General features: G+C 46.2%; 1 protein-coding gene across 2 annotated transcripts in view; it reads right to left on the bottom strand.

Moving 5' to 3' along the window:
* The window catches only part of RCC1 (regulator of chromosome condensation 1), a 72,716-nt gene that overhangs the window by 27,009 nt on the left and 19,687 nt on the right, over nt 1-26,020 (bottom strand). For both annotated transcript variants that reach the window (XM_069756693.1, XM_069756694.1), the window contains exons 2-6: nt 23,312-23,404; nt 20,213-20,403; nt 19,687-19,866; nt 9,667-9,763; nt 9,407-9,529 (exon numbers count right to left, since the gene is read on the bottom strand). In XM_069756693.1, coding sequence (XP_069612794.1) covers nt 9,407-9,529; nt 9,667-9,763; nt 19,687-19,866; nt 20,213-20,403; nt 23,312-23,387 — 667 coding nt within the window. In that variant the 5' untranslated portion in view covers nt 23,388-23,404. The remainder of the gene's footprint in view (nt 1-9,406; nt 9,530-9,666; nt 9,764-19,686; nt 19,867-20,212; nt 20,404-23,311; nt 23,405-26,020) is intronic.

The raw sequence follows: 26,020 nt of genomic DNA, 5'->3' as shown, positions 1-26,020 counted from the left end.
TGATAGTCCTTTAGCTCTCAGCACTTGGGCTTCAGTAACCATGCCGCCAGATTCCATTTGTGAGATTCTAAGAGATGAATTGGTCCCTGTGAGAGTAGGCCGTCTCTTACTGGAAACTGGACCGGGCTGTCTACCTGAAAGTCCACAATCAGGTTGTACCAGCTCCTTTTTGGCCACAACGGGGCTACCAATATAGTTGGTGTTTGTTCTTCTTGGATTTTCCGTAAGACCTTTGCCAAAATTGGGATTGGTGGAAACGCATAGGCGAGGCGAAAGTTCCACCTCTGGGCTAGAGCATCCACCCCTCTGGAGCCGTCCCTGGGATTTAGGGAGAAGGCGGCTTCGACTTTCGTGTTTTGGCGAGATGCGAAGAGGTCGATTTCCGGAAGACCCCACCTGTTTACGAGCATCTTGAAGTTCCGGTTGCTCAGGCTCCATTCTCCTGGCTGTATATCTTGGCGACTCAGATAGTCGGCCTGGGTGTTAAAAGAGCCTTTCAGGTGAACTGCCGTCAGATAGATATCTCTCTGCCCAGGAGCATATTCGGGTGGATATGTTCCTTAAGTTGTTGTTCTTTGAACTGCCCTGGTGTCGGATGTGGGCAACCGCAGTCATATTGTCCGAATATACTCGAACGTGATGTCCCTTGATGAGTTGACCCCCTATTAGAAAGGCTTCCTCTACAGCTTTTAGTTCTCTGTAGTTGGATGACTTTCTGCTTGTTGCCCGGTCTCAGAGCCCTTGGAAGGGGGTATCGTTTATCATGGCGCCCCAGCCTCTCTTGCTGGCATCTGTTGTAATTGTAGACAATGGGACGGGAGTCCAATTGACCCCTTTTTGAAGATTTTTCATGATTACCCACCATGACAGGGAGGCTTTGACTCGACCCGGCATGTATAGTCTTTTGTTCAATGAACTGGGATGACCATTCCAATTCTGCAGAATATGTGGCTGAAGAATTCAGGAGTGGGCCTGGGCCCAGGGCACCAATTGAATGCAGGCTGTCATGGATCCTAGAAGTGACATGCCCTCTCTGATAGTAGGGGATCTCATGTCCCTGAAAGTCTTGAACTTTGATATCAAGGTTAGACGATGGTCCTCTGGTAGAAAGGACACTTGCCTTGCAGAGTTTAGGAGGACTCCCAGGAATTTCCTGGATTTGGAGGGCTGCAGCTGTGATTTTTTCAGATTTGGGACCCACCTTAGGGACGTCAGAATACTGAGAGTCTTTGAGACAGGAGACTCCAGGATCGCTTTGGTGGAGCCTACAATTAGTAGGTTGTCTAGATAAGGCACTATACAGATGCCTTGCTTCCGGATAAAGGAGACTACTTCCGCCATTATCTTGGAAAACACTCTTGGAGCAGAGGAGATTCCAAAGGGAAGGACATTGAACTGATAATGTTCTATCAGACATTCCCTTTGTACCGCAAACTTGAGATACTTTCGATCTTTTGGGTGAATTGGAATATGGAAGTATGCATCCTTCAGATCGATAGTTGCCATGAAGGAGTAAGGACTTATCAAAGGGATGGCAGTTTTTACCGATTCCATTTTGAATCTTTGGTATTTCACATGCTGGTTGAAGGAAAAAATTTGAGAGTCTCCCCCCCACTGGGTCAAAGTCACCGCTTTTCCTGTTGGAACTGCTGTTGTTGAGGGATGAGGATATTTTTCCCTCCGCCCTTCGGATAGCTCCACCTTCCAGACTTGCCTTTTCCTCTTTGAGAGGTTTGGGGTTGAAAGGGATGGAAAAAAACCCTTTTCTTAGGGGTTTTTTGTTCTGGAAGAGCTTTTTTCTTATCCGTTGCCTTTTCCAATAGGTCATCTAGAGAAGGCCCAAAAACGTAGTCACCCTTAAACGGTATAGCATATAATTTGGCTTTGGATGTGATAACGCCAGACCACATCTTGAGCCAAAGAGCTCTTCTAGCAGAATTATTTGTACTAAGGATCTGGCGGCAACTCTGACGGTCTCTATGGAGGCATCCACCAAGAACCCAGTAGCTCTAAGAAGACTGGGTAGAGAATCCAGCAAATAGGAAAAGAAATCCAGCTTCCAAAAATATCAAGATTTATTGAGGATAAAATCCAAAGTGCTTTGAAAAAGAACTCATTGTTCGAAACGCGTAGCCTGCTGCTACTCATTCTCCTGTGAACCATGTCATTGGACTTTGGATTTTATCCTCAATAAATCTTGATATTTTTGGAAGCTGGATTTCTTTTCCTATTTGCCTTATCGTTCCACGTGATGACTGCACGGTATCCGGGCTTCCCCACAACAAATGCCTAATAGGTGAGCTGGTTTTTCACTATTTTTCCTTGTTCAGAGAATCCAGCAATTCGCCCCTAGAAGTACCCTGGGATATATGGGATTCTAGTTCCCTTAACCAGCGAAAAAGGGCTCTAGCTACACAAGTTGAAGCAATATTGGCTTTAAGGGCTACCGTAGAAGTCTCCCAAGATTTTTTCAATAGACTTTCTATTTTCCTGTCCATTGGATCTTTTAATTGCGAGGAGTCGTCGAATGGAAGAGCCGTTCTTTTTGCCACTCTTGCCACTTGTGAGTCGACCTTGGGGACATCCCATTTGGCCAAATCTCCTTCTAAGGGGAATCTGTGTTTCATCTCAGAGGGAATGCTGAGGCGTTCCCACTCTTGGTTAATCATGTCAGTTATATTAGAGTGTACCGGGAATCCTACACGTTTCCCCTTGGTTATTCCACAAAACATCTGGTCCTGTATGGACTGTGGTTCTGACTCCTCCTCCAGCCCCATAGTACTGCGTACTGCGTACAGCAGATACTAAATCCTCAATCCATTCTGAGGAAAACAGATATTTCATGGTTTCAGAGGTCATAGGGGACAAAGGTTCTTCCCGTCTACCTGAGGATGAGGCATAGGATAGGTCAGATTCATACTCAGAATCCTCATCCTGAATTTTCCTTTTCTTTGATGGAGAAAGTGGTGGTGGGGGTGGAGGGAAGACTGCACCTCTTACTTGACTAGCGAGCGGATTTCTTCCACTAGGGAAGGTTGCTCTGCCGACTATTTTGTCAGTGCAGTGCTGCGTTGAGCAGCAGAAGAGACCGGAAGTCACGCGCGCGATCACTTCCTGGATGCCGGCAGAGCACGCAGAGGGAGAAAAGACCCGAGAGCTCGGAGAGGACTCCGGTCGGGATCACCGGCCTGCTTTACCCTCTAGGGGGTGCGGGAAGGCCAGGGAACGGTCCCTAGGACACCACAAAGCGGCACAAAGGGAGCAGCACAATGGGGGAGGTGAGACACGACCTATGCTGCCCAGCTTTAGTGAGGCAAAGCCCAGTCAGATCCTGTAGTCGCCGGCCACCACAGTACACGGAAACTCTCTGTCCCATGGGGGAACAGGAAAGACACTGGCAAGTGGGAGGGCCTTTTAACTTCTCCGCATTTCCTGTTCCCCATTAGGGCAAAGAGGCAACCTCCATATGCCGTCGTGGAAGGTGACTAGAGAAAAAAAATCTCAGAATCGCTAAGATCTGTTGAAGCGTTCCTGAGTTATTACCTCATAAAGGGACACTGGTCAAAATTGCAAAAAAATGGCCAGGTTATTAAGGTCAAGATGGGCTGGGTCATGAAGGGGTTAAAGACCACCAATATGCCTTTTAATGGCGGCAATTAAAGGTACTTTTTCCCTCAGCACGGCTTTTTAATAGTGCTGAGAAGTGTATAGCGCCCCCCAGCATCGGAGTTTCTCCAGGGTTAGCCGAGACCCCAGAGAACATGATTCGGGTCGGTTTTTACCAACCCCAGTGTTGCAGGATAATGGCGACAGCAAAAAAATAAAAGTTAAAAAATTCCTGTTTGCCACTTAATTTCTCTCTCCTCTGACGCGATTCCTCTGGTACCTCTGGTGTCCGTGCATTCCCCTGCTGCCGGCGTCTTCTTCCGGGAAGAAAATGGCAGGTGTATGTGAAGTGTGCCCACCGAGATCTGCCGGCCGGCACCAATAGGAAAATTTTCCTATTGATTCATTTTGATCACTGTGAGTGTCCATCACCGTGAGCAAAATAAAAAAAAAATAAATAGTGAATCAAACCCCCTTTTATCACCCCTTAGTTAGGAAAAAATATTAAAAAGAAAAAAAAAAAAAAAGTATTAATTTCCAGTTTTCCATCCATTAGTGTTATTGATGGAGTAAAGTTAGGGTTGCGACTACTGTTAGGGTTAAAGTTGGAGTTAGAATTGGGGGGGGGGGGGGGGGGGGGGGAGGTGTTCCACTGTTTAGGTACATTAGGAGGGTCTCAACGCAACATGGCGCCACCGGTTCCAGCCAATTTTGCGTTCAAAAAGTAAAACAGTGCTACCTCCCTTCTGAGCCCTGCCATGCGCCCAAACAGTGGCATTCCCCCACATACGGGGTATTGTTGTACTCAAGAGAAATTGCACAACAAATTTTGTGGTCCATTTTCTCCTGATAACCCTTGTGAAAATGTAAAAAAAAAAATAAAATTGGTTCCAAAGTAAATTTTTTGTGAAAAAAGTGAAATGTCAAATTTTTTCTTTCACAGTGCGCACCATGAGGGGTGCAGTTTTTAGAATGGTGTCACTTTTGGATATCTTCTGTTATATTGACCCCCCCCCCCCCCCCCAAGCTCACTGCAAATGTGAGGTGGCCTCTAAAATAAAAAAAAATAAAAAAAAAAAGTTTGGTAAATTTTGTTGGAAAAATGAGAAATCGCTGGTCACCTTTAAACCCTTATGACATCCTAACAAAAAAAAAAAATAGTTTCCAATATTGTGCTGCTGTAAAGTAGACATGTGGGAAATGTTATTTGTTAACTATTTTGTGTGATACCGCTCTCTGATTTAAGGATACAAAAGTTAAGAGTTTGAAAATTGCAAAATGTTTGCCAAATTAACGTTTTTTTTTCATAAATAAACGCAATTTATATTGAAGAAATGTTACCACTAACATGAAGTACAATATGTCCCGAAAAAAAAAAAAAAATTTTTGGTGAGGTTAGAATTTTATATCTTATGGACACCGTAATACTAATAATATTGTGTTTATTTTTTTTTTACATTTCTTATTTTTCAATTTTTTAAGTTTCCTTAAAGACTTGAGCCTGTGATCATCTAATCACTTATACTATTAGCTACAATACAACTCAATCGGCACCCCATTGATTGACAATGGCATTTAAAGTGGTCAACAGCAGTGAGCGGAGCTCAGCGCCATTCATTGCTCTTAGGAGGCAGAAGGCTGTGTAACACAGCCAGCAGCTGCCTTGTTTGGAGCGGGAGTTTCTCCTGACCTTGTGCTATACACCTGAATCCACTCCATGATGTAATCATATGTAATAGGACTGGAAGGAGTAAATATGTCAAGATAAAATGCATTTTTTCTACTCTTCCACCCAGGGTGTAGTTATGCCTTTATATGCCCAGTGCCAAATTAGAAAGGTGTATACTTAGCAAAGTGTTTTAACCCCTTAGTGACAGAGCCAATTTGGTACTTAATGACCAGGCCAATTTTTGCAATTCTGACCACTGTCACTTTATGAGGTTATAACTCTGGAACGCTTCAACAGATCCCGCTGATTCTGAGAATGTTTTTTCGTGACATATTGTACTTCATGTTAGTGGTAACATTTCTTCGATATTACTTGCGATTATTTATGAAAAAAACGGAAATATGGCGAAAATTTTTAAAATTTTGCAATTTTCAAACTTTGTATTTTTATGCCCTTAAATCAGAGAGATATGTCATAAAAAATAGTTAATAAATAACATTTCCCACATGTCTACTTTACATCAGCACAATTTTGGAAACAAAATTTTTTTTTGTTAGGGAGTTATAAGCGTTAAAAGTTGACCAGCAATTTCTCATTTTTACAACACCATTTTTTTTTAGGGACCACATCACATTTGAAGTCATTTTGAGGGGTCTATATGATAGAAAATAATGAAGTGTGACACCATTCTAAAAACTACACCCCTCAAGGTTCTCAAAACCACATTCAAGAAGTTTATTAACCCTTTACGTGCTTCACAGGAACTGAAACAATGTGGAAGGAAAAAATGAACATTTAACTTTTTTTTGCAAACATCTTAATTCAGAACCATTTTTTTTATTTTCACAAGTGTAAAAACAGAAATGTAACCATAAATTTTGTTATGCAATTTCTCCTGAATACGCCAATACCCCATATGTGGGGGTAAACCACTGTTAGGGCGCACCGCAGAACTTAGAAGTGAAGGAGCGCCGTTTGACTTTTTCAATGCAGAATTGGCTGGAATTGAGATCGGACACCATGTCACATTTAGAGAGCCCCTGATGTACCTAAACAGTGGAAACTCCCCACAAGTGACACCATTTTGGAAACTAGACCCCTTAAGGAACTTATCTAGATGTGTGGTGAGCACTTTGAACCCCCAAGTGCTTCACAGAAGTTTATAACGTAGAGCCGTGAAAATAAAAAAATCGCTTTTGTTTACACAAAAATGATCTTTTTGCCCACAAATTCTTATTTTCACAAGGGTAACAGGAGAAATTAGACCACAAAAGTTGTTGTGCAATTTCTCCTGAGTACGCTGATACCCAATATGTGGGGGTAAACAACTGTTAGGGCGCACCGCAGAGCTTGGAAGAGAAGGAGTGCCGTTTTAGTTTTTCAATGTAGAATTGGCTGGAATTGAGATTGGACGCCATGTCGCGTTTGGAGAGCCCCTGATGTGCCTAAACAGTGGAAACCCCCCACAAGTGACACCATTTTGGAAACTAGACCCCCCATGGAACTTATCTAGATGTGTGGTGAGAACCTTGAATGCCCAAGTGCTTCACAGAAGTTTATAATGCAGAGTCGTGAAAATAAAAAATATTTTTTTTTCCACAAAAAAGATATTGTAGCCCCCAAGTTTTTATTTTCACAAGGGTAACAGGAGAAATTGGACTGCAATAGTTGTTGTCCAATTTATCCCGAGTACGCTGATGCGCCATATGTGGCGGTAAACCACTGTTTGGGCGCACGGCAGAGCTCGGAAGGGAAGGAGCGCCTTTTTGGAATGCAGACTTTGATAGAATGGTCTGTGGGCATTATGTTGCAATTGCAGAGCCCCTGATGTACCTAAACTGTAGTAACCCCCCACAAGTGACCCCATTTTGGAAACTAGACCCCCCAAGGAACTTATCTAGATGTGTGGTGAGAACTTAGAATGCCCAAGTGCTTCACAGAAGTTTAGAATGCAGAGTCGTGAAAATAAAAAATATTTTTTTTTCCACAAAAAAGATATTGTAGCCCCCAAGTTTTTATTTTCACAAGGGTAACAAGAGAAATTGGACCCCAGAAGTTGTTGTCCAATTTATCCCGAGTACGCTGATGCCCCATATGTGGGGGTAACCCACTGTTTGGGCGCACGGCAGAGCTCAGAAGGGAGGGAGCACCATTTGACTTTTTGAGCGCAAAATTGGCTGTCGTGTTTGGAGACCCCATGATGTACCTAAACAGTGGAAACCCCCCAATTCTAGCTCCAACCCTAACCCCAACACACCCCTAACCCTAATCCCAACCTCATCCATAATCCTAATCACTAACCCTAACCATAATCACAACCCTTACCCCAAAACAACCCTAATGTCAACCCTAACCATAACCCTAATCAAAACCCTAAATCCAACACACCCCTAATCCTAATCTCAACCCTAACCTCAAACCTAACCCTAATCCCAATACACCCCTAATCACAACCCTAACCTTAACCCTAATCCCAAACCTAACCCTAATCCCAAACCTAACCCTAATCCCAAGCGTAACCCTAATGCCAATCCTAACCCTAATACGAACCCTAATCCAAACCCTAATCCCAGCTCTAACCCTAACTTTAGCCCCAACCCTAGCCCTAACTTTAGCCCCAACCCTAACCCTAGCCCTAGGGCTACTTTCACACTTGCGTCGTTTGGCATTCCGTCGCAATCCGTCGTTTTGGACAAGAAACGGATCCTGCAAATGTGCCCGCAGGATGCGTTTTTTGCCCATAGACTTGTATTGCCGATGGATCGTGACGGATGGCCACACGTCGCGTCCGTCGTGCACTGGATCAGTTGTGTTTTGGCGGAGCGTCGGCACAAAAAAACGTTCAATGAAACGTTTTTTTGTACGTCGCATCCGCCATTTCTGACCGCGCATGCGTGGCCGTAACTCCGCCCCCTCCTCCCCAGGACATAGATTGGGCAGCGGATGTGTTGAAAAACTACAGCTGCTGCCCACGTTGTGCACAATTTTCACAACGTGCGTCGGTATGTCGGGCCGACGCATTGCGACGGCCCCGTACCGACGTAAGTGTGAAAGAAGCCTAACCCTAAGTTTAGCCCCAACCCTAACCCTAAATTTAGTCCCAACCCTAGCCCTACCCCTAACCTAACCCTACCCCTAACCTAACCCTACCCCTAACCTACCCCTAACCCTACCCCTAACCTAACCCTACCCCTAACCCTACCCCTACCCCTAACCCTACCCCTACCCCTAACCCTACCCCTAACCCTACCCCTAATTTTAGCCCCAACTGCTGTTCTCCTGCCGGCCGGCAGATGGAGACAGATGGCGGGCGCACTGGGCATGCGACCGCCATGTTCTGCTGCCGGCGGCCAGGAGGAGCAGCAAGAGGATCCAGGGACCTAGGTGAGTATGCTAGGGTCCCCGAATCCCCCTATTTCTCTGTCCTCTGATGTGCGATCACATCAGAGGACAGAGAATTACACTTTACATTTTTTTTTTTTTTTTTTGCGGTCGCCGGTAAACAGTTAATTACCGGCGATCGCAAAACAGGGGTCGGTAATACCGACCCCGATCGTGCTCTTTGGGGTCTCGGCTACCCCCGGCAGCCGAGACCCCAAAGACTCTCCCGGTGCCGGCCGGCGGGCGCACTGCGCATGCGCCCGCCATTTTGAAGATGGCGGCGCCCACCGGGAGACACGAGGAGCATCGGGGGAGCTAGGTGAGTATTGGGGGGCCACCTGGGACCCCTTTTCTCTGTCCTCCGATGTGCGATCACATCGGAGGACAGAGAAATTAAAAAGAGATCGTTTTTTTTTTTTTTTTTTTTTTTTTTTTTTGCGTTCGCCGGTAAACGGTTAATTACCGGCGATCGCAAATGCGGGGTGGGTTAAAAACCCCCCGAATCATGTTCTCTGGGGTCTCGGCTACCCTCGGCAGCCGAGACCCCGGAGAAAATCGGCCTCTGGGGGGCGCTATGGACTTTTTCCACAGCGCCGTTAATTAACGGCGCTGTGGTTTAAGTACCCTTAGCGGCCGCCGTTAAAAGGCGTATCGGCGGTCGCTAAGGGGTTAAACAGACACATCTTCACCATTAAATTCATAGTGCTAAAAAACAAACAAAACAAAAAAACAGACAAACACCACACTCACTTAGGCCTTTACGTCCTCCTCGATTAGTGAACCTCTCTGGCACCCTGCCAAGCTGGCCCTGCTCTCCACAGCCAGATGTGTAAAGATACCCATCTGAGGTAAGCATCACCAGATGATCATTCCCTTTATTTAAAAAAAAACCAAAAAAAAAAAACCATATAAACAGTATGTAGTACACATTTGAAAGTAACCAGAGATTTACAGCACAAGTAACCATCACAAATGAGCATTATGCCATGCCATCTTTAAAATTTACTCACCCGAGGCTATTTTGACAACTGGTGCATTTAAATGAACTTGTACAGGGACCATACTTTTCTTCATTGGCTGAAGTAAACCAATAACACCATTGTTATCCTGCATAAAAAAAAAAAAAAAAAAAGAGGGATTTTTGGAACTCACCGTAAAATCTCTTTCTTGGAGCCTTCATTAGGGGACACAGATAACCGTGGGTGTATGCTGCTGCTGCTGCTGCTAGGAGGCCGACACTATGCAAAAAGGAAAACAATAGCTCCTTCCCGGCAGTATACACCCCCGACAGGCACTGAGCATCCCAGTTGGTGAAAAAAAAAAGCAGTAGGAGAAACAACCATAACTTAACACACATGCGTAACAACTCAATCGGGGATTGTAGGCCCAAAAACGCTACCAAGAACAAATAACCAGGGAGGGTGCTATGTCCCCCAATGAAGGCTCCAAGAAAGATTTTACGGTGAGCACCAAAAATACTTTTAATCGCTTCATTTGGGCGACACATAACCGTGGGACGTCCAAAAGCAGTCCCAGAAAAGGGTGGGTAGAAAGGAAACGAGAAAAGGTCTCGGGTCGGCCGGTGTCCGAACGCCGCCTGCCATCCTACCAAAACATGCATCTGACAAGGTCTGGGTATGAACCCTGTAGAACCTCGTGAACGTATGCAAAGAGGACCAGGTGGCAGCCTTGCAAACCTGCAAAGCGGAGGCTTGGTGACGAACAGCCCAGGAAGCACCGACAGCTCTGGTGGAGTGGGCCTGTACCCAAGGAGGGGGCTGTGTCTCAAGCATGGTAGGATTTCGTTATAGCAGAACGAATCCAGCGAGAAATTGTGGATTTGGATGCTTGAAGGCCTACCGGCGACCCTCAGCAATGACAGTCAGATTTGCGAAAATGGGCAGTTCTAGAAAGATAGATCCGAACGGCCCTGACAACGTCAAGCTTGTGAAGAGACTTCTCCAAGGGGAAGGGCAAAAAGAAGGAAGAATGATATCCTCATTGATGTGGAAAGTGGAAACCACCTTGGGAAGAAACTCTGGGACCGGTCTTAGAACGACCTTGTCCTGATGATGAAACAGGAAAGGGGAGCGGCAGGATAATGCTGCCAACTCAGAAACTCTTCTAATTGAAGTGATGGCAATGAGGAAGGCCACCTTCCAGGAAAGAAAGGAAAAAGACGTCCTGAAGCGGTTCAAAAAGGAACGGTCTGAAGGGCACTGAGAACCAAATTAAGGTCCCAAGGTTCCAGCGGAGGACGAAAAGGAGGAGCAAGATAAGCAACTCCTTGCAGAAAGGTCTTCACTTGAGAGATGGAAGCCAAGTCCCTTTGGAAAAGAATGGACAAGGTGGAAACTTGACCCTTTAGGGTACTGAGGGACAAACCCGAGTCGAAACCTGACTGCAGGAAACCCAGAAAGTCCGGAAGGGGAAAAAAAAAAAAATATCGGAAAGACGTCGTGTGTCTCGCACCACCGGAAGAAAGCCTTCCAATACCTGTGGTAAATGCGAGAAGAAGTTGGCTTCCTGGCTCTGATCATGGTCTGTATGACCTGATGAGAAAACCAGACTCCCTCAGAACCGCGGCCTCAACAGCCATGCCCTTAAATGCAGGGACTGAGAACTCTGGTGGAAGAGTGGGCCCTGTGAGAAGATCTGGGCGGTCTGCGAGTCTCCAAGGGGTATCCGCGAGCATGCTGACGAGCTCCGCGTACCAGGAGCGCCTTGGCCAGTCTGGAGCTATGAGAATGACCGGAATCCCCTCTTTTTCACTACCCTTGGGATCAAGGGGAGAGGGGAAAACAGGTAAGGAAACTGAAACTGCATCCATGGGATTACCAGGGCGTCGTGGCTGATGGCCAGAGGATCCCAGGATCTGGCCACGAATAAAGGAACCTTGTGGTTCATCAGACGCCATGTCGTCGACGTCTGGGGTGCCCCAACGAAAACAAATCTGGTCGAATACTGAAGGATGGAGAGACCACTCGCCCGCTGCCAGGCCCTGGCGGCTGAGGAAGTCGGCTGCCCAATTTTCGACCTCCGTAATGTCGACAGCTGAAATGACCGGAACGTCACGTTCCACCCAATGAAGTACCTTTGCTGCTTCTGCCATCACCTGACTGCTGCGCATCCCGCCCTGGTGGTTTCAGTACGCCACGGCCGTGGCGTTGTCCGACTGGATGCGGACGGGACGACCTGCCAGGAGTGATTGCCAGTGGAGTAGGGCAAGAAAAATTGCTCTGATCTCCAGTAAGTTGACAGGAAGAAGAGCCTCCTGAGGGGTCCAGCGACCCTGCGCTGTGAGATGTCGAAAGGCCGCTCCCCAACCGAGCAAGCTGGCATCTGTGGTGATGACCTGCCACTGAAGCAGAAGGAAACACCTCAATATGAGGAGCGATGAAGACAGGGTCCACCAGGTCAGTGACTGCCGAACTTGGCGAGGCAGATGAACAGGGCGGTCCAGTGAGGTCGTGGATCTGTTCCAAGTGGAGAGAAGAAACAGTTGGAGGGGACGGGTGTGGAATTGGGCAAAAGGAATGGCCTCCATGGAGGCAACCATCTTTCCCAGGACTGCCATACAGAACCGAAGCGAGCGAGGAGCTGGGTGTTTGAGAGATCGGGCTGCCTTGCGGAGACCGGAGAACTTGTCCAGGGGAAGGAAGACCTGAGCCAAGTTCGTGTCGAATTCCATGCCCAGAAAGGACAGGCGCTGGCAGGGAATCAGAGAGGACTGTCCCGGTTGATGATCCAGCCGAGGCGAGTCAGAGTATCCAGAGAGATCTGGAGGCTTCGCGCACAGTCTCGAGGAGATGAACCCTTGATCAAAAGATCGTCCAGGTAGGGGATGATGGAATGAAGGATAGCCATGACCGCCGCCATGATCTTGGTTAAGACCCTGGGGGTCGACGCCAGGCCGAACGGGAGGGCCGTGAATTTGTAGTGCTCTTCTTGGATAGCAAACCGAAAGGCTCCATGGCGGCAATCACAGACCGCAATGACTCCATCCTGAAGTGGTGGAGTCGAAAATGGTGGTTCAAAAACTTGAGATCCAGAATTGGACGAAGGGAACAGTCCTTCTTGGGGGACTACAAAGAGGATCGAGTAGAACCTCGAAAAACACTCGTTTGAAGTGACAGGAACGACTACGCCAGCTGTGACCAGGGAAGAGACGGCCTGAAGAAAACCGGGTAGTTGAGACGGTTGCCTTGGTGGACGAGAGAGGAAGAAACGATTTTCCGGAAGGGAAGAAAATTCGATCTTGTAACCGGAGGTAACTATCTCTCTGACCCAGGCGTCCCGCAAGGAAAGAAGTCTGCCTCCCACCCTGGAAATCATTCCAGGTGGGGGCGACCCGTCACTGGGAACGAAATATATCGGAACGGGAGCCAGAGGTTGTCTCTTAGTTCTCCATCTGGGTGCTGGCTTTTAAGAGTGTCTCCTCTGCTCTCCTGAATCGGAAGGTTGCTCCTGCTGGGAAGAGGAGTCAGAGGTCCGAAATTGACGAAAGTGCCTAAAAGGCCTAGGGCACTTCTTGTTGAAGAAACGTCTTGGTCTAGACTGAGGGAGGGAAGTACTTTTTCCTCCCGTGGCACCAGAAATGATCTGGTCTATCCGAGAGCCAAAGAGTCTGGAACCCTGAAAGGCTAGGTTGGTGAGAGACTTCTTAGAAGTTGTATCTGCGCTCCTTGCTTTGAGCCAAAGAATGCGGCGTATAGCAATGATGTTGCTACTTGCCCTTGCAGAGCAGGCCGCTGGATCCAAGGAGGCAGCCAAAACGTATTTGCCCGCGTGGCCAATCTGGTCCGCCAAATCAGCCAGTTCCTGTGGGGAAGCCGAAGCCAAAATGCCTTGAAGAATCTTGGCCCAGGCGGAAATGGCCTTTGCCACCCAGGTGGAGGCGAAACTGGGGCAGAGGGAAGCTCCTGATGCCTCAAAAGCTTATTTGGCTAGAGTCTCAATCTGTCTGTCCGTAGAGTCTTTAAGAGACGCACTGTCTGGTAAGGACAGGACTGTCTTGGATGAAAGACGGGAAACCGGCAGTTCCACCTTTGGGGATTCTGCCCATTTTGCAAGAAGGTCAGCACTAAAAGGGTATAATACGTCCAGGTGTTTTCTACCTGGGAAACGCTTCTCAGGATGTTCCCAGTGCTTAGACAGGGTAGACTCAAATTCCTCGTGATTGGGAAAGGAGCGAGAAGGACGCTTGACCCGTTTGAAGGAGACAGAAGGATCCTGTGAGGGAACCTCGTCCTGTTTAAGTTTAAGAGTTTGGGAGATAGTCTTATCTTGGCAATCTAGGCTATCTACAATAGTCTGTATGCCGGACGTCAGGTCTGAGTCAGACCCAGACCCGGACTGGGAATCTATGTCCGACCCAAGGTCCTCCTCCGAAGAGGGGAATTGGGAAGAGGTGAGCAGCTTGGGAACTACGGAGGGACCCGGAGAGCTGTAAGAGGAGCCAGACCGGGACCTCTTTCTAGAACGGCCGGCACGTTCTTCTGAGGGTCAATAACAGGTGCGTGCGACTTGCCATGAGAGACGGTCGGAGCACTGGTGGCTGTAGATAGATGCGGAAGACATTCAAGCGCCTGGACCAGAGATTGGGATACTTTAGTCAAGTCGGAGACTGACAGACATAGCAACAGCCCACTCTGGGGGAGGGGGAGTGCACTCATCCAGAGGTTCGGAAGCTTCCTGCGGGGCAGACATGGTAGGCGGACTACAGGATTGGCAGAAGGGTGACGACTGACCTGCTGACCACTTTTTCTTGCAGCGTGAGCAAGCGTAATGAATGATTGTGGGTTTGGAAACAGAAGCCCTAATAGAGTTGGACATATGTAAGCTGTGAGCTTATAGTAAGAAAAAAAAAAAAAGGGTTGGAAAGCTCTGCCTGTGTAAGTCTAAACTACTGCAGCGCTGCCTCCGGAGAATGAAATACTGCAGGGGAGGATGCTAGGGTACGGATAAGAGCCTACTGTACAGGAAGGCAAGAGCTGCAGCCGAGCCGGTATCTGTGCCCCCCGAGCGGTGTGGCGTCCGGATAGGAAGCAGAAACCAAGATGGAGGCAGGAATAGGGACCTCGTGGGGAATGGGGGGGGGGGGGGGAGGAGTGGATAAGCACACAGCCAATGACCGGAAAGAGAAAGAAAACCCCTGATAGGTCCAGCGGTAAAAGGGTAGGGGGGGTGGAGCCACATAAAAATAAATAATCAATTGCTGGGCGCCGAGAAAACGTGGGCGATTAGGAGGTGTGGCTGATCGGCAAGAACTGAGGTAAAGTGAAAAGTAAAAAAGGGAAGCCGCGGCGCCGATCATTTACTAGAGCCTGTGCGCATGGAATAGATGGCAGGACAGCGCAGACAGGTCCAGGGGAGGGAAGGGATCCCGCGTAATTCAAACCAATCCCCTTCTCCCCGGTATATCTTCATTACCTTGATCTTCAGTGCTGTATGGTGAGGGTCGGCCAGGGGCCCAAGGGAAGGAAGGAACGCTGGAGAATAGAACCCTCTTCCAGGAGACTGCATCAACCCCCTTATGGAAAAAAGGTTTTGGGGGAGGTCATCGCTGGTGACTAGAGTCTCCCTCTCAGCCCTGTCCGAGGAGAGGGGTGAGGAGGAAATTCGGCAAGGACCAGCCACCAAGCTCAGTGTCCTGCCAGCCGGCCTGAGTGTTGCGATGCGGGTGACACCACACTGCTCGCTCAGCCGCTAATAATGGGAAGGCAGAGTGAATTAACACCCTGATTCCCTAAGAGTTGAATCTGGAAACAAAATAAACAATTAGTAAAAAACAACAAGTGATTAGCTGCGGATCTGGGAGATCCAGGTCCGCCTCCTACAGACACTAAACACAAACTGGGATGCTCAGTGCCTGTCGGGGGTGTATACTGCCGGGGAGGAGCTATTGTTCTTTTCCTTTTTGCATAGTGTCAGCCTCCTAGCAGCAGCAGCAGCATACACCCACGGTTATCCCCAATGAAGCGATAAAGAAATAAACAAAGTTCATGCAAGCAGACACAAGAATCAGGTTCAGCAATACACAGAATTCCATTCAAGCTAACGGGAAAGAGCTAAAGTATCAGAGAAACTTCAATGTGCCAAACTTGTGCCAGTTACAAATGCATTGTGGCCCTTTCACACAGCTGGGCTAAGATTTTAGCAGTTTGTTTATTCCAGTCATTCACAGAGTTTTGTCGGAAACGGATTGATTTTTTCCCCAAATATGCCTATTTTTTGTATACCATTGGAAAAAAAAAAAAACTTTGAAGTTGCGACCACAACTGGCATCAGAACAGCTGACAGTCAGGGGTGCAAAGTGGTGCACACTAACTGGTCAGATACTGGAGGCCTCTCTAAGGCTGTGTGCACACGTTGCGGTTTTTTTTCCCCGCGATAAAAACGCATTAAAAAAAAAGCATACATATGCATCCTATCATTTAGCATTTTTTGTGCACATGATGCGTTTTTCCGCAAAAAAAAAGGCATCGCGGTAAAAAACGCAGCATGCTCATTAATTTTGCGTTTTTTTTCCGCCATATAATGCATTGGGAAAGCACAGCAAAAAAAGGCGCAAAAAACGCATGCGGTTTTCTTCAGGAATTTTGTGCAAGAAATTCTTATGTGTGGGGGGCGGAGTTTGCTAGGGGAAGTGAGCAAACGTGCTTCATAGAGGCTCCTGCAATTTCCCCAATCCAAGCTGTATAAGCATACATAAAAAGCGGAATTTTTATACAAAAAGGCTTCATTAATATGCCTGGGTCCAGTTATAAGAAGAGGAGACCTGCTCCTGTGGAAAGGAATCCCTCCCGGGGACAAAGCAACGGGAGTATGCCTGGCAGAGGCCTTCCAGCGCCGGTGGGTAAACTGACCAGGCCCACTCTTCAAGTGCCGAACTCTCAGCAACCCCTGGAGAATTTGGAGCGCACTAGCCTACAACAGACCCGCGGGACCCCAACTGGGGGGAGAACCCTCTCCACCGAGGCCCTAACACCAGACTAACAGCAGCGAGACAGAAGATCGCGGTAAGCCCAAGCACCGGCAGGAAGTGGAGAGCAGCCAGGGATGACTCAGCGGCTCTGCAGCCGCGGGCGCCCTGTGAGAAGCAGCTGAGCGCCTGGAATCAGGGGAGATCCCTGAACCATGAAGCGCCCGAGTTCGTGTCGAGGGATAGAGAGGGGGTGAAGACCCGGCCACAACCAGCTGCGGGGGAGAAACAAAGAAGCGCTCGGTTACCGCAGCATGGTTCTGAAGGGACCAGTCTCAGCAGCGCTGAGGGGGGAATCTCCTGGTTCACACGGCAGGAGCCAGGGGCTAGAGGAGGAAGCCCTGACACCGAGGGCTCCAGCACTGACGCAGAGACACAAAGGCGCAGCGCTGCAGACGGATGGGGAGGACATCGGAACACGCCGGGGGAGCTTCGACATGGAGGAAGAAAAAAAAACTTCTTGCTGGAAACCACTGCCAGTAGATTGAGGTCCAGGCATGAGACAGGAAGGGGTCAATGGACATCAGCGCTGGTAAGCAGTTTACATCTTCCCACACAGCGCATACACTCATCCACTTATGAGCTTAATGTACATTCTAGCGATCATAACCCTATTGAAATTGGCCCTTCCTGCAATAACGCCATAGACACTCAGAGTGAGACTTAAAGGTACATTATCAGGGGGGCATCTGGGACTCCGAATATTCTGATGAACAGTCCTAAGTTTAAATCGGAGTTCTATAGGGCTCTGGACATTTCCTTTAAAAGATTTGATGAGTCACTAAGAGCCCATGGGGGTGGAGGAGACGAAGACGTATTAAAAGATCCACCTAACGACTTTCCTGGATCCTTGGAGAGCCTGGAGGGATTACAATCAAAAGAGCTTTCTGAGATGTCTGACATTTCGGAACACGATTCAGGTGACCTCTCTGAAAATTCCTCAATAAATGAGATCTCATGTGAGAACTTTAATCCTGCTGAAAATTAGAAGTCTGAAAATCCTTCCACTAATCTTCTACTATTGGATGAGATCACAGCATCCGATGATTATCCGTCTGAGGGTTTCATGGTGACTTTGCTTAGAACCTTTTTAATCACAACTAATCTTTGCAATAAAGGAGCCAATTTTGATTCTAAACAAATAATTCAAAAGCTTCCGAAGTTTTCATAAAGAGACTTTTTAAAGATGTGCTAGTCTCGGTAAATACCGACACTGAGCTAATTTCTTCTACTACATATGTCGGCCTCTTCCAGAACCAATTGTATCCAACAACAAAAACAAAGAAAACAAACATAGCACTTTTCAAACCATTCCCAAACCCTCAAATCCAGTGGACGAGATTCAAAAAAAATACGGACCTCTTCAAAACCAACTTAGCTAATTTTGAGGATTTCAGAAGGAAGAAAACCATTAAGATCAGAGGTATACCAGAGACGATTCAGACTTCCCAGCTGAAAGATTACGTCTCCTCATTGATCTTTCACTTGTTTCCTAACACGAAGGAAAATCTGATCGAAAAAGCAGTTGGAATACATAGACCGCCCTCGCTTCCAAAAGATCTGTCAAGAGATGTGATTGTTTCGTTTTATCCAAACTGGGTGAGGAATGCGCTTCTTGGTATTCCGAAGGAACCGAGATTTCTTGCATCCTCTTACAACCACTTGGTCTTTTACAAAGACCTGTCAAAAGTCACTCTGCAAAAAAGAAGAGCCTTCTCACATATCACACGTGAACTGCTACGAGTCGGACTTCCTTATGTCTGGACCAGATCTTCAACTCTCCAGGTGAAATATTCGTCAGGTTTAACACATTACTTCTCCGGTTGAGGGCATTAAATTCCTCAAATGTGCTGGAATTAAATTCACTGAGGCCTCCTTTGGATCACCCTATGCAGTAAATTTGGGCATTTACCCAGGCTGACCAAATTCCAATGCTGGTAATTTTTTTTTTGAAGAGTCATTTGAGTAACTGAAATAAATCTTCCACTTTTAAAGCTTTCTTTATTTTTGTTTGGATTGAACCGAACTTTCCTCCACATGGTCTTAGGATTGCCACAGGGCATTCCCGGACGCGGCAGGCCTTATATTACATAACATAACCTACTTTACTTTTGCTTTATAGACTTTTAGGCTTTTATTCTAGCAAACTATATTACTGTATAGCTTATAATACCGAGTGGTCAGCGATACTACTCAGTACCCAACTTTCAGGACTTACATGAAGCAATTATATTGTGTTATGTTCTACTTCTAGGCCTAACTCCTAAGCAACATTTAATATTGTTAAAACTTCATATTGTGTTACTACTCTGAAAGGATGCTTTTCTTTTAGATTCATTACGAAGCAACAAACTATTGGGTCTACGTATGCTACTACATGCTTGCATATTTAAAGCAACGTTGAGCTCTGTTTATATTTCATACTGATCTACTACTTTGAAAGGTTGCTTTACTTTTAGGTGCTAATATGAAGCGACAGCTATTTCGGGTAAATTTATGCTACTGTATGTTGGTTTGTACATATGCCTGTCTTTCTTTCCTCAATCCCCATAATACTTGGGGATTTCTTTCCCTTCACCCATCTTTCCTTCACCCCTGTATCCATATCCCCATATAATGAAAAATCAATAAAAAAAAAAATTGAAAAAGAAATTCTTACGTGTGCACATACCCTAACAGTAGCGTCAAAACCTGTAATGTAGCTTGGGGAGGGAAACAAGTGTCTGGCACTGAAGAGACCCAATTCAACAGACATAAAAAATTCACTGTACCATGTAATGAAAGCTGCCCGAATAAGTTCATATCAACCTTAAAATGAGTTAGGCTAGAGTTTTTAATCCTTCAGAACAAGAGCTAACGAAAACTTTCCAGGTATTGTCTGCAGGAATGTCTACACAAGCTTGATCTCTGCGAAGAGAACCAGCACCATACAAAAGTTCATACTAAATAAAAGTATTCTGAAATTCAACCTTAGTCACATTTGGAGAGAAATTAGAAGGCAGTGGGTAAGAAACCATCTCACGCAGATTAAACAAGCAAAAATTACCCTAAAAACTCCAAAGAGGAACACCCGTCCATCCGCTGTCAGGGCCGCAGTGTGACTGTCTCCGGCTGAGACCTGCACCACTTTTTCTGCCAAATCAACTTTGGCTGGTTGAGTTTCTGATCCTTCTTCTGTGGTGTCCCGGCCCAGTGCCCCTTCATCATTACAGCCAAAGGTATAAATCTATGGTATAGAAAAAGAGCAGTAGATATTTCTGCATCTCTTGCCAGTAAAAATTAGGTGCGTTTCTAGAAGTGTTTTTGGTGCAGGTTTTTCACCACTCATTAGTATGGATGAAATCTGCAGCAAAAACCCTGAAATAACTGACATAATACAAATTCAAAACTGCTGCAAATCTGCAAGGAAAAAATAAGCAACGTGTGCCCGAGACTTCAGGATCCTCATTCACTGTCCTGGCATCAGGAAACACTTTAGGGTTTGTGACCATACTGAGCAGGAGAAAAAAAAACTTAACAAAACCTGCGACGTGTTCACAGGCCCATATGTTACCGATATGATGTAAACTCACACTACCAGATGCTCCAAGGCACACTGTGTGCATTCCTCCTGCTTCAGCCTGGACTATTGGCTCTGGAAGGGATACCAGTGCTGGCTTTTTTCTTTCCATGACATCTTCTCCTAAACCCAGCTGACCTACATCACCTTGGCCAAGGGTCAGTACAATGCCTCCTGCAGATTTGTGGGAGCTGTGAGTAACAACTGAAATAAGGAAAAGGAATGCAGTTTAAAACAAAATTAGATTTAACCTTTATTTTAAAGAATGTCTTCATGTATGCATCTCTACCCAAGCATGTATCGGGGATAATGAGATGCAAGAGCACACTGAGCAAAACTGTAAGGGTATGTGCACACGTTCAGGTTTTTTCGCGATAAAAATGCAGACATATGCATCCTATCATTTAGAATGCATTCTGCAATTTGTGCACATGGTGTGTTTTTTTCCGTGAAAAAAAACGCATTGCGGTAAAAAAAGCAGCATGTTCATTAATTTTGCGGATTTTTCACGTTTTTCCCGCTATTTAATGTACTTGGGGGAAAAAACAAAAAAAAAAAAAAACATGCGGATTTCTGGCAGAAATGTCCGGTTTTTGTCAGGAAATTTCTGCAAGAAATCCTGATGTGTGCACATACCCTAAAGGCAACTGTATGACTTAGCTTGTACTAAGCACAGGTCCAATAAATTATAATAGGATTCATGCACTAAAGTCAATGGACTTGCTGACTTGGCAACTGTACAGATCTGCCTCCACAAAATAAGCGACAAAATGGTTTCCCAACAAAATGTATTTTGATGGGAAACCATTTAATAAATCTTGGAATAATAATTTCCACAATTGGAGGGGTTTAAATAAAATGTTCCTGTGCTGAGATAATCTTATAAATGTGCCCCTGCTGTATACTGTGTAATGGCCGTGTCTGACCATACAGAAACATGGCCTGATCATACCACACCTCCTGGGTGGGGGTGGTGGAATAGAAAAACAGTATACAGGCAGCCATTAAACAGTACACAGCAGGGGCACATATATAAGACTCTCAGGCCAGAAACAACAATAATAAAATATATATATATATCTCGAGTATAAGCCGAGATTTTTGGGCTGAAAGTGCCCCCCCTCAGCTTATACCTCGAGCCATGGTCGGCGGGTGAGGGGGAGAGGGGACTGTCGCAAGCTCACCTGCTCATGGCGCTGTCCCATGGTCTTCGGGTGCCGCACCTCTTCCTCTGTCAGCGGTCACTGGTACCGCTCATTACAGTAATGAATATGGACTCCACTCCCATAGGGGTTGAGCCGCATATTCATTCCTGTAATGAGCGGTACCAGTGACCGCTGACAGAGGAAGAAGCTGCCGTGCCCGGAGACCATCTGTCCGGGAGAAGGAGCCAGGGACCGCGCCGGAGCAGGTGAGTATTTCATATTTACCTGTCCGCATTCCACCCGCCGGCGCTGCTCCGTCTTCCGTCCTCTTGCTGTGACTGTTGAGGTCAGAGGGCGCGATGACGTATTCGTGTGCGCGATGCCCTCTGCCTGAACAGTCAGTGCGGAGAGACGGGACGCTGAGGAGCTGCGGGCAGCAAGAGAGGAGAGTGTCTTTTTTTTTTTTTTTTTTTTTTTATTATTACAGCAGCAGCAGCAGCATTATATGTGGCACAGCTTTATATGGAGCATCTATGGGGCAATAATGAATTGTATGGAGCATTATATGTGGCACAGTTTTATATGGAGCATCTATGGGGCAATAATGAATTGTATGGAGCATTATATGTGGCACAGTTTTATATGGAGCATCTATGGGGCTTGTAATGCAGCATTACAAGGGGCAGTTTTATATGGATGGAGCATTATATGGGGCTCCTGATTCAATATGGATATTCAAAAACACAACCTACTGATGTCTCAATTAATTTTACTTTTATTGGTATCCATTTTTATTTTTGACATTTACCGGTAGCTGCTGCATTTTCCACCCTAGGCTTATACTTGAGTCAATAAGTTTTCCCAGTTTTTGGTTGCAAAATTAGGTACACACACACACAGGGGTTGGACAAAATAATTGAAACACCTAACGTTTTGGCATCATAATCTTCGACCATGTGATGAACATGCAAACTGACATATGGTAATGTTTTGTAGTTGATTAGATGTGTATGTAAATTAACTGTTTTGCATAATTGTAAGAACATTGATGAGAACCTGATACCAATGGTAGACCTCTCGTATTTTCAAGCGGCTAAATTGTTGGTGCTCGTATGGCAGGCGCTAGTGTAACAGAAAGTGCCCGAATGCTTGGCGTGTCAAGAGGTACTGTCTCCAAAGTAATGACTGCATTTGAAAGAGAAGGAAAAACGTCCGCAGCAAAGAAGGTCCAGCAGAAAGTCAAAGTTGACAGAGAGACCGTCGGACTCTAAAGCAAAATTGTGAGGATCGCAAGACCACGGCTCCGAAAATCACTGCTGAGCTCAATGACCACCTACAGAACCCAGTTTCACCAAAAACGGTTTGTCGGGAGCTGCACAAATCTGGATTCCATGGAAAAGCTGCAATTAGAAAACTGCTGCTCTCAATGACAAATGTTTCCAAGCGTTTACAGTGGTGTAGAAACCTCCAGAATTGATCCCTCGAGCAGTGGAAACATGTGATATTCTCAGATGAGAGATATAGATATAGATATATATATATTTTTTTTATTTTAGACGTAATATATTTTTTTACACATGGATCCCTTGTACAGCCGTATGTCGGTTTTGCAAGCCTGCGGAGAAAACAAAACACGCAGTACGGATGCCATACGGAGGATGCCATGCGCAAAAAACACTGAAACACCCTGCCTACGGAAGAGCTACGGACCACTATTTTGGGGACTTTTCAGCGTATTACGGCCGTAATATACGGACCGTATTGTCTTACGCTGAGTGTGACTCCAGCCTAAGACACGTAAAAATTCATAAAATTCCTACATCTCATAAATAGTTTGACACATTTCAGCTGCCGTGCACCATGGCAAGAAATGTGCTCCTGTTATAGACTGATGAATTGGGGCCTTCTTACCACAGAAACACTAGGAATTTGTACTCAATCCCAATTATCTAGATTTTCTTACTTACACTTAGGTTTCTTGATTTCTGTTCCATTACTTTCTTCAGCAGGAGCGCTCCTTTTTAGGTTTTTTTTTACCTTCATGATAAATATTCTTCTTGCTATAGAAGAAAACAAACATAGGTTCATTTTTTACTATATAAAAGGGATTGACCCAATGCCAGCACACAACCAACATCCAGCAAACTTCCTAAAATGTTATAACATGAGTTCTATGTAAGGGACAGCAAATACAATTAACCTGTCAGTGACTAGGCTAAGGCCGGTTTCACATTTGCGTTTGTGTCCGCAGCGTTTCTACCGCATATATCCGCATGCGTTGTGTATTCCTATATTTAACATTAGGAACGCATGCGTTTGTGATTGTTCGCGTTTTACCGCGTTTGACGACGCCTGCGTCGTTTGCGGCTTGGCGCGGAAATGCAACATGTAGTAATTTTTAGAGGCGTCAATTTGCCGCCTGGTAACGCATGCGGTTGATTGCGCAAGGTTTGCGCCAAAAAGACGCATTGCTGTCTATATGAACGCATGCGTTTGCGGACACATGCGTTTCAATTGAAAACATGTCTAGACACTGATAAGCCACCCCCCACATAGTAGGTGATAAAGGGAGGTAGTGGACATTTGCAGGTCACTACTCAGCAGACACTGAAGCAGAGCAGACTGACGCAAGCACCTTGAAGGAAACCAGACTCTGAACAATGAGTATATCCTAGCCAATGCCTTTATTTTCAGTTTTCTGTCTCTACATGTCCAAATTTATTGCTTTTCTGTCTTTCTACATGCATCAGAATGTCTTCATCATCATCTCATGAGGAGTTTTACCTGGGCCGTCAGAAGTCGAGCATGTCAGTGAGGAGAGTACTTGCCTCGTCAGATTGGTAAGTATTCACTGTCACATCTACACATGTGACAATTTGAATTTTTCCTTTTTTTCCTTAGAGCTCTTCTTCATCTGTGGCAGAGACTGGGCAGGAGCAGCGGAGTCAAGGTCCGGTGGAAAGATGGCAGCGGGTACGTATACAAGGCTGACTGTTTACTGTATCCTCAGTGTCATACTCTTGAATCTTCCTTTCTTTCCATTCGTATTTCTTTACTTTTTTCTTCTGGATTGCTTTTGTATGTTGACTTTCCTATTCATGCAATTTCTCTGCATCTTTTTTCTTTCTTTTCCTTATGTTAATTGACCAAACTTTAATGACTTTATTAATTTTTTAGGCTTCACAACGGGAGGATGATCTCAGAGAACGAACTCCTCATCCCGTTGTGTAACACCCAGGATCCACTGCACTCAAACAACGTCACATTGCGGTGCCTATGGAATAAGGTGGCCAAAGAGCCGTGGGATGGCTGGGACAACACCCTATACCATCGTGTTCTGGGATTTTTAAGACCAGACCTTGCCCAGAGAGCGTAAGTATTTATCACGTGCATTTGGTTGTATTGCATTGCCATACTATGTATGTTTATATTCCACAGGATTTGGTGTCTTGTTAATATTTGGTAGTAAATTTTCTTTTTCGTTTTTTCACAGCACATTGAGCACTACTGTTGGCCCAGGTTCTGGAGCGGTCCTACATCCGACAGCCGCGGACCCGTCCCAGCCATCCAGCAGCGCAGCAGCAAGTGGGCCTTCCACACTAACTGGAGACCAGGGAGCTGGTCCATCAGGTCTTCCCCTTTCGCAGTCCTCTTCCACTGCCTTTTTTGGGGGGCTCCTCCCGGCAGTGGCAGAGGGCTTCGGACAGGTCACTCATGCCCGAGTTTTTGCACTCGAGCTCGGTTTTACACGAAGCAATCAAGGCTTTGGGTGACCGAATGGATGTTTCACATAACCTCTTGAATGCACGTATCCAGGAGGTCACCAAAAGCCTTGATCAAGTGAAAGCCGACCTCCAGAGGCCAGCTCATCATTTTTTTAACCAAATTGAGCAGGGCATGTCAGAACACCTTACTCCTGATCTCCAGCTGAGTGTCATGCAGGCCTGCAATGCTGCTTACGTGCAGGCTATGCAACAGTCGGTATTTCCAGCAGACAGTGGCGCCATATCCAACTGTGCTTTCACTTCACGATTAACCTCAATGTCGACTTCTGCTGCATACCACTGCACGGCCACCTCAATTCCTTCCACAGGCGGACTCCACTACAGCGCCAGCACCATGACGAGTGCAGTTGGACATCCCACCGCCACCACCGTGACAACCGCTGCTCCTGCTTGGACCTCCTCCACTGACACCACGATGCAGCAGGACCCTGGCATGTCTGCACGCTCTCCGAGCGCTATGGACTCTGGCATGGCTGCACGCTCTACGCACAGAACTCTTAGCATTCCTCCCCCTTCACCTCCCAATGTGTCTGTAATGTTAGGTTTGTCCTTCCCTTCCAGTGCGTCTCAAGCCTCTCATGTGTCAAGCCCCATCCCCGAACTATCAGACCCCACTAGTTTCATTGCCCCATCTCCTGTCACCTCTGCGTCGTCCACGGTTAGCCAGGCCTCAGTGCTTCACACCCCCCATATACATCACTCTACCCCAAGTCGGCGCAGTTAAATTTTTTTGGTTGTTAAAAAAATAAATACAGTTTGATTTGCCACAATTATGTTTGGTTTATTGTGTCTATCGCCGCCGGCAACACACACTGTGCGCCAAGAAACTTCACCACACACTTAATTTTTGGGCCACATCATATCTCCAGTAGTTATTAGAAAAAAAAATTG

This window comes from Ranitomeya imitator, chromosome 3 (genome assembly GCF_032444005.1).
Source record: "Ranitomeya imitator isolate aRanImi1 chromosome 3, aRanImi1.pri, whole genome shotgun sequence".
Classification (NCBI taxonomy): Eukaryota; Metazoa; Chordata; class Amphibia; order Anura; family Dendrobatidae; genus Ranitomeya; species Ranitomeya imitator.
The sequence above is the reverse complement of the archived record's forward strand: the minus strand, read 5'-3'. Positions and strand labels throughout refer to the sequence as shown.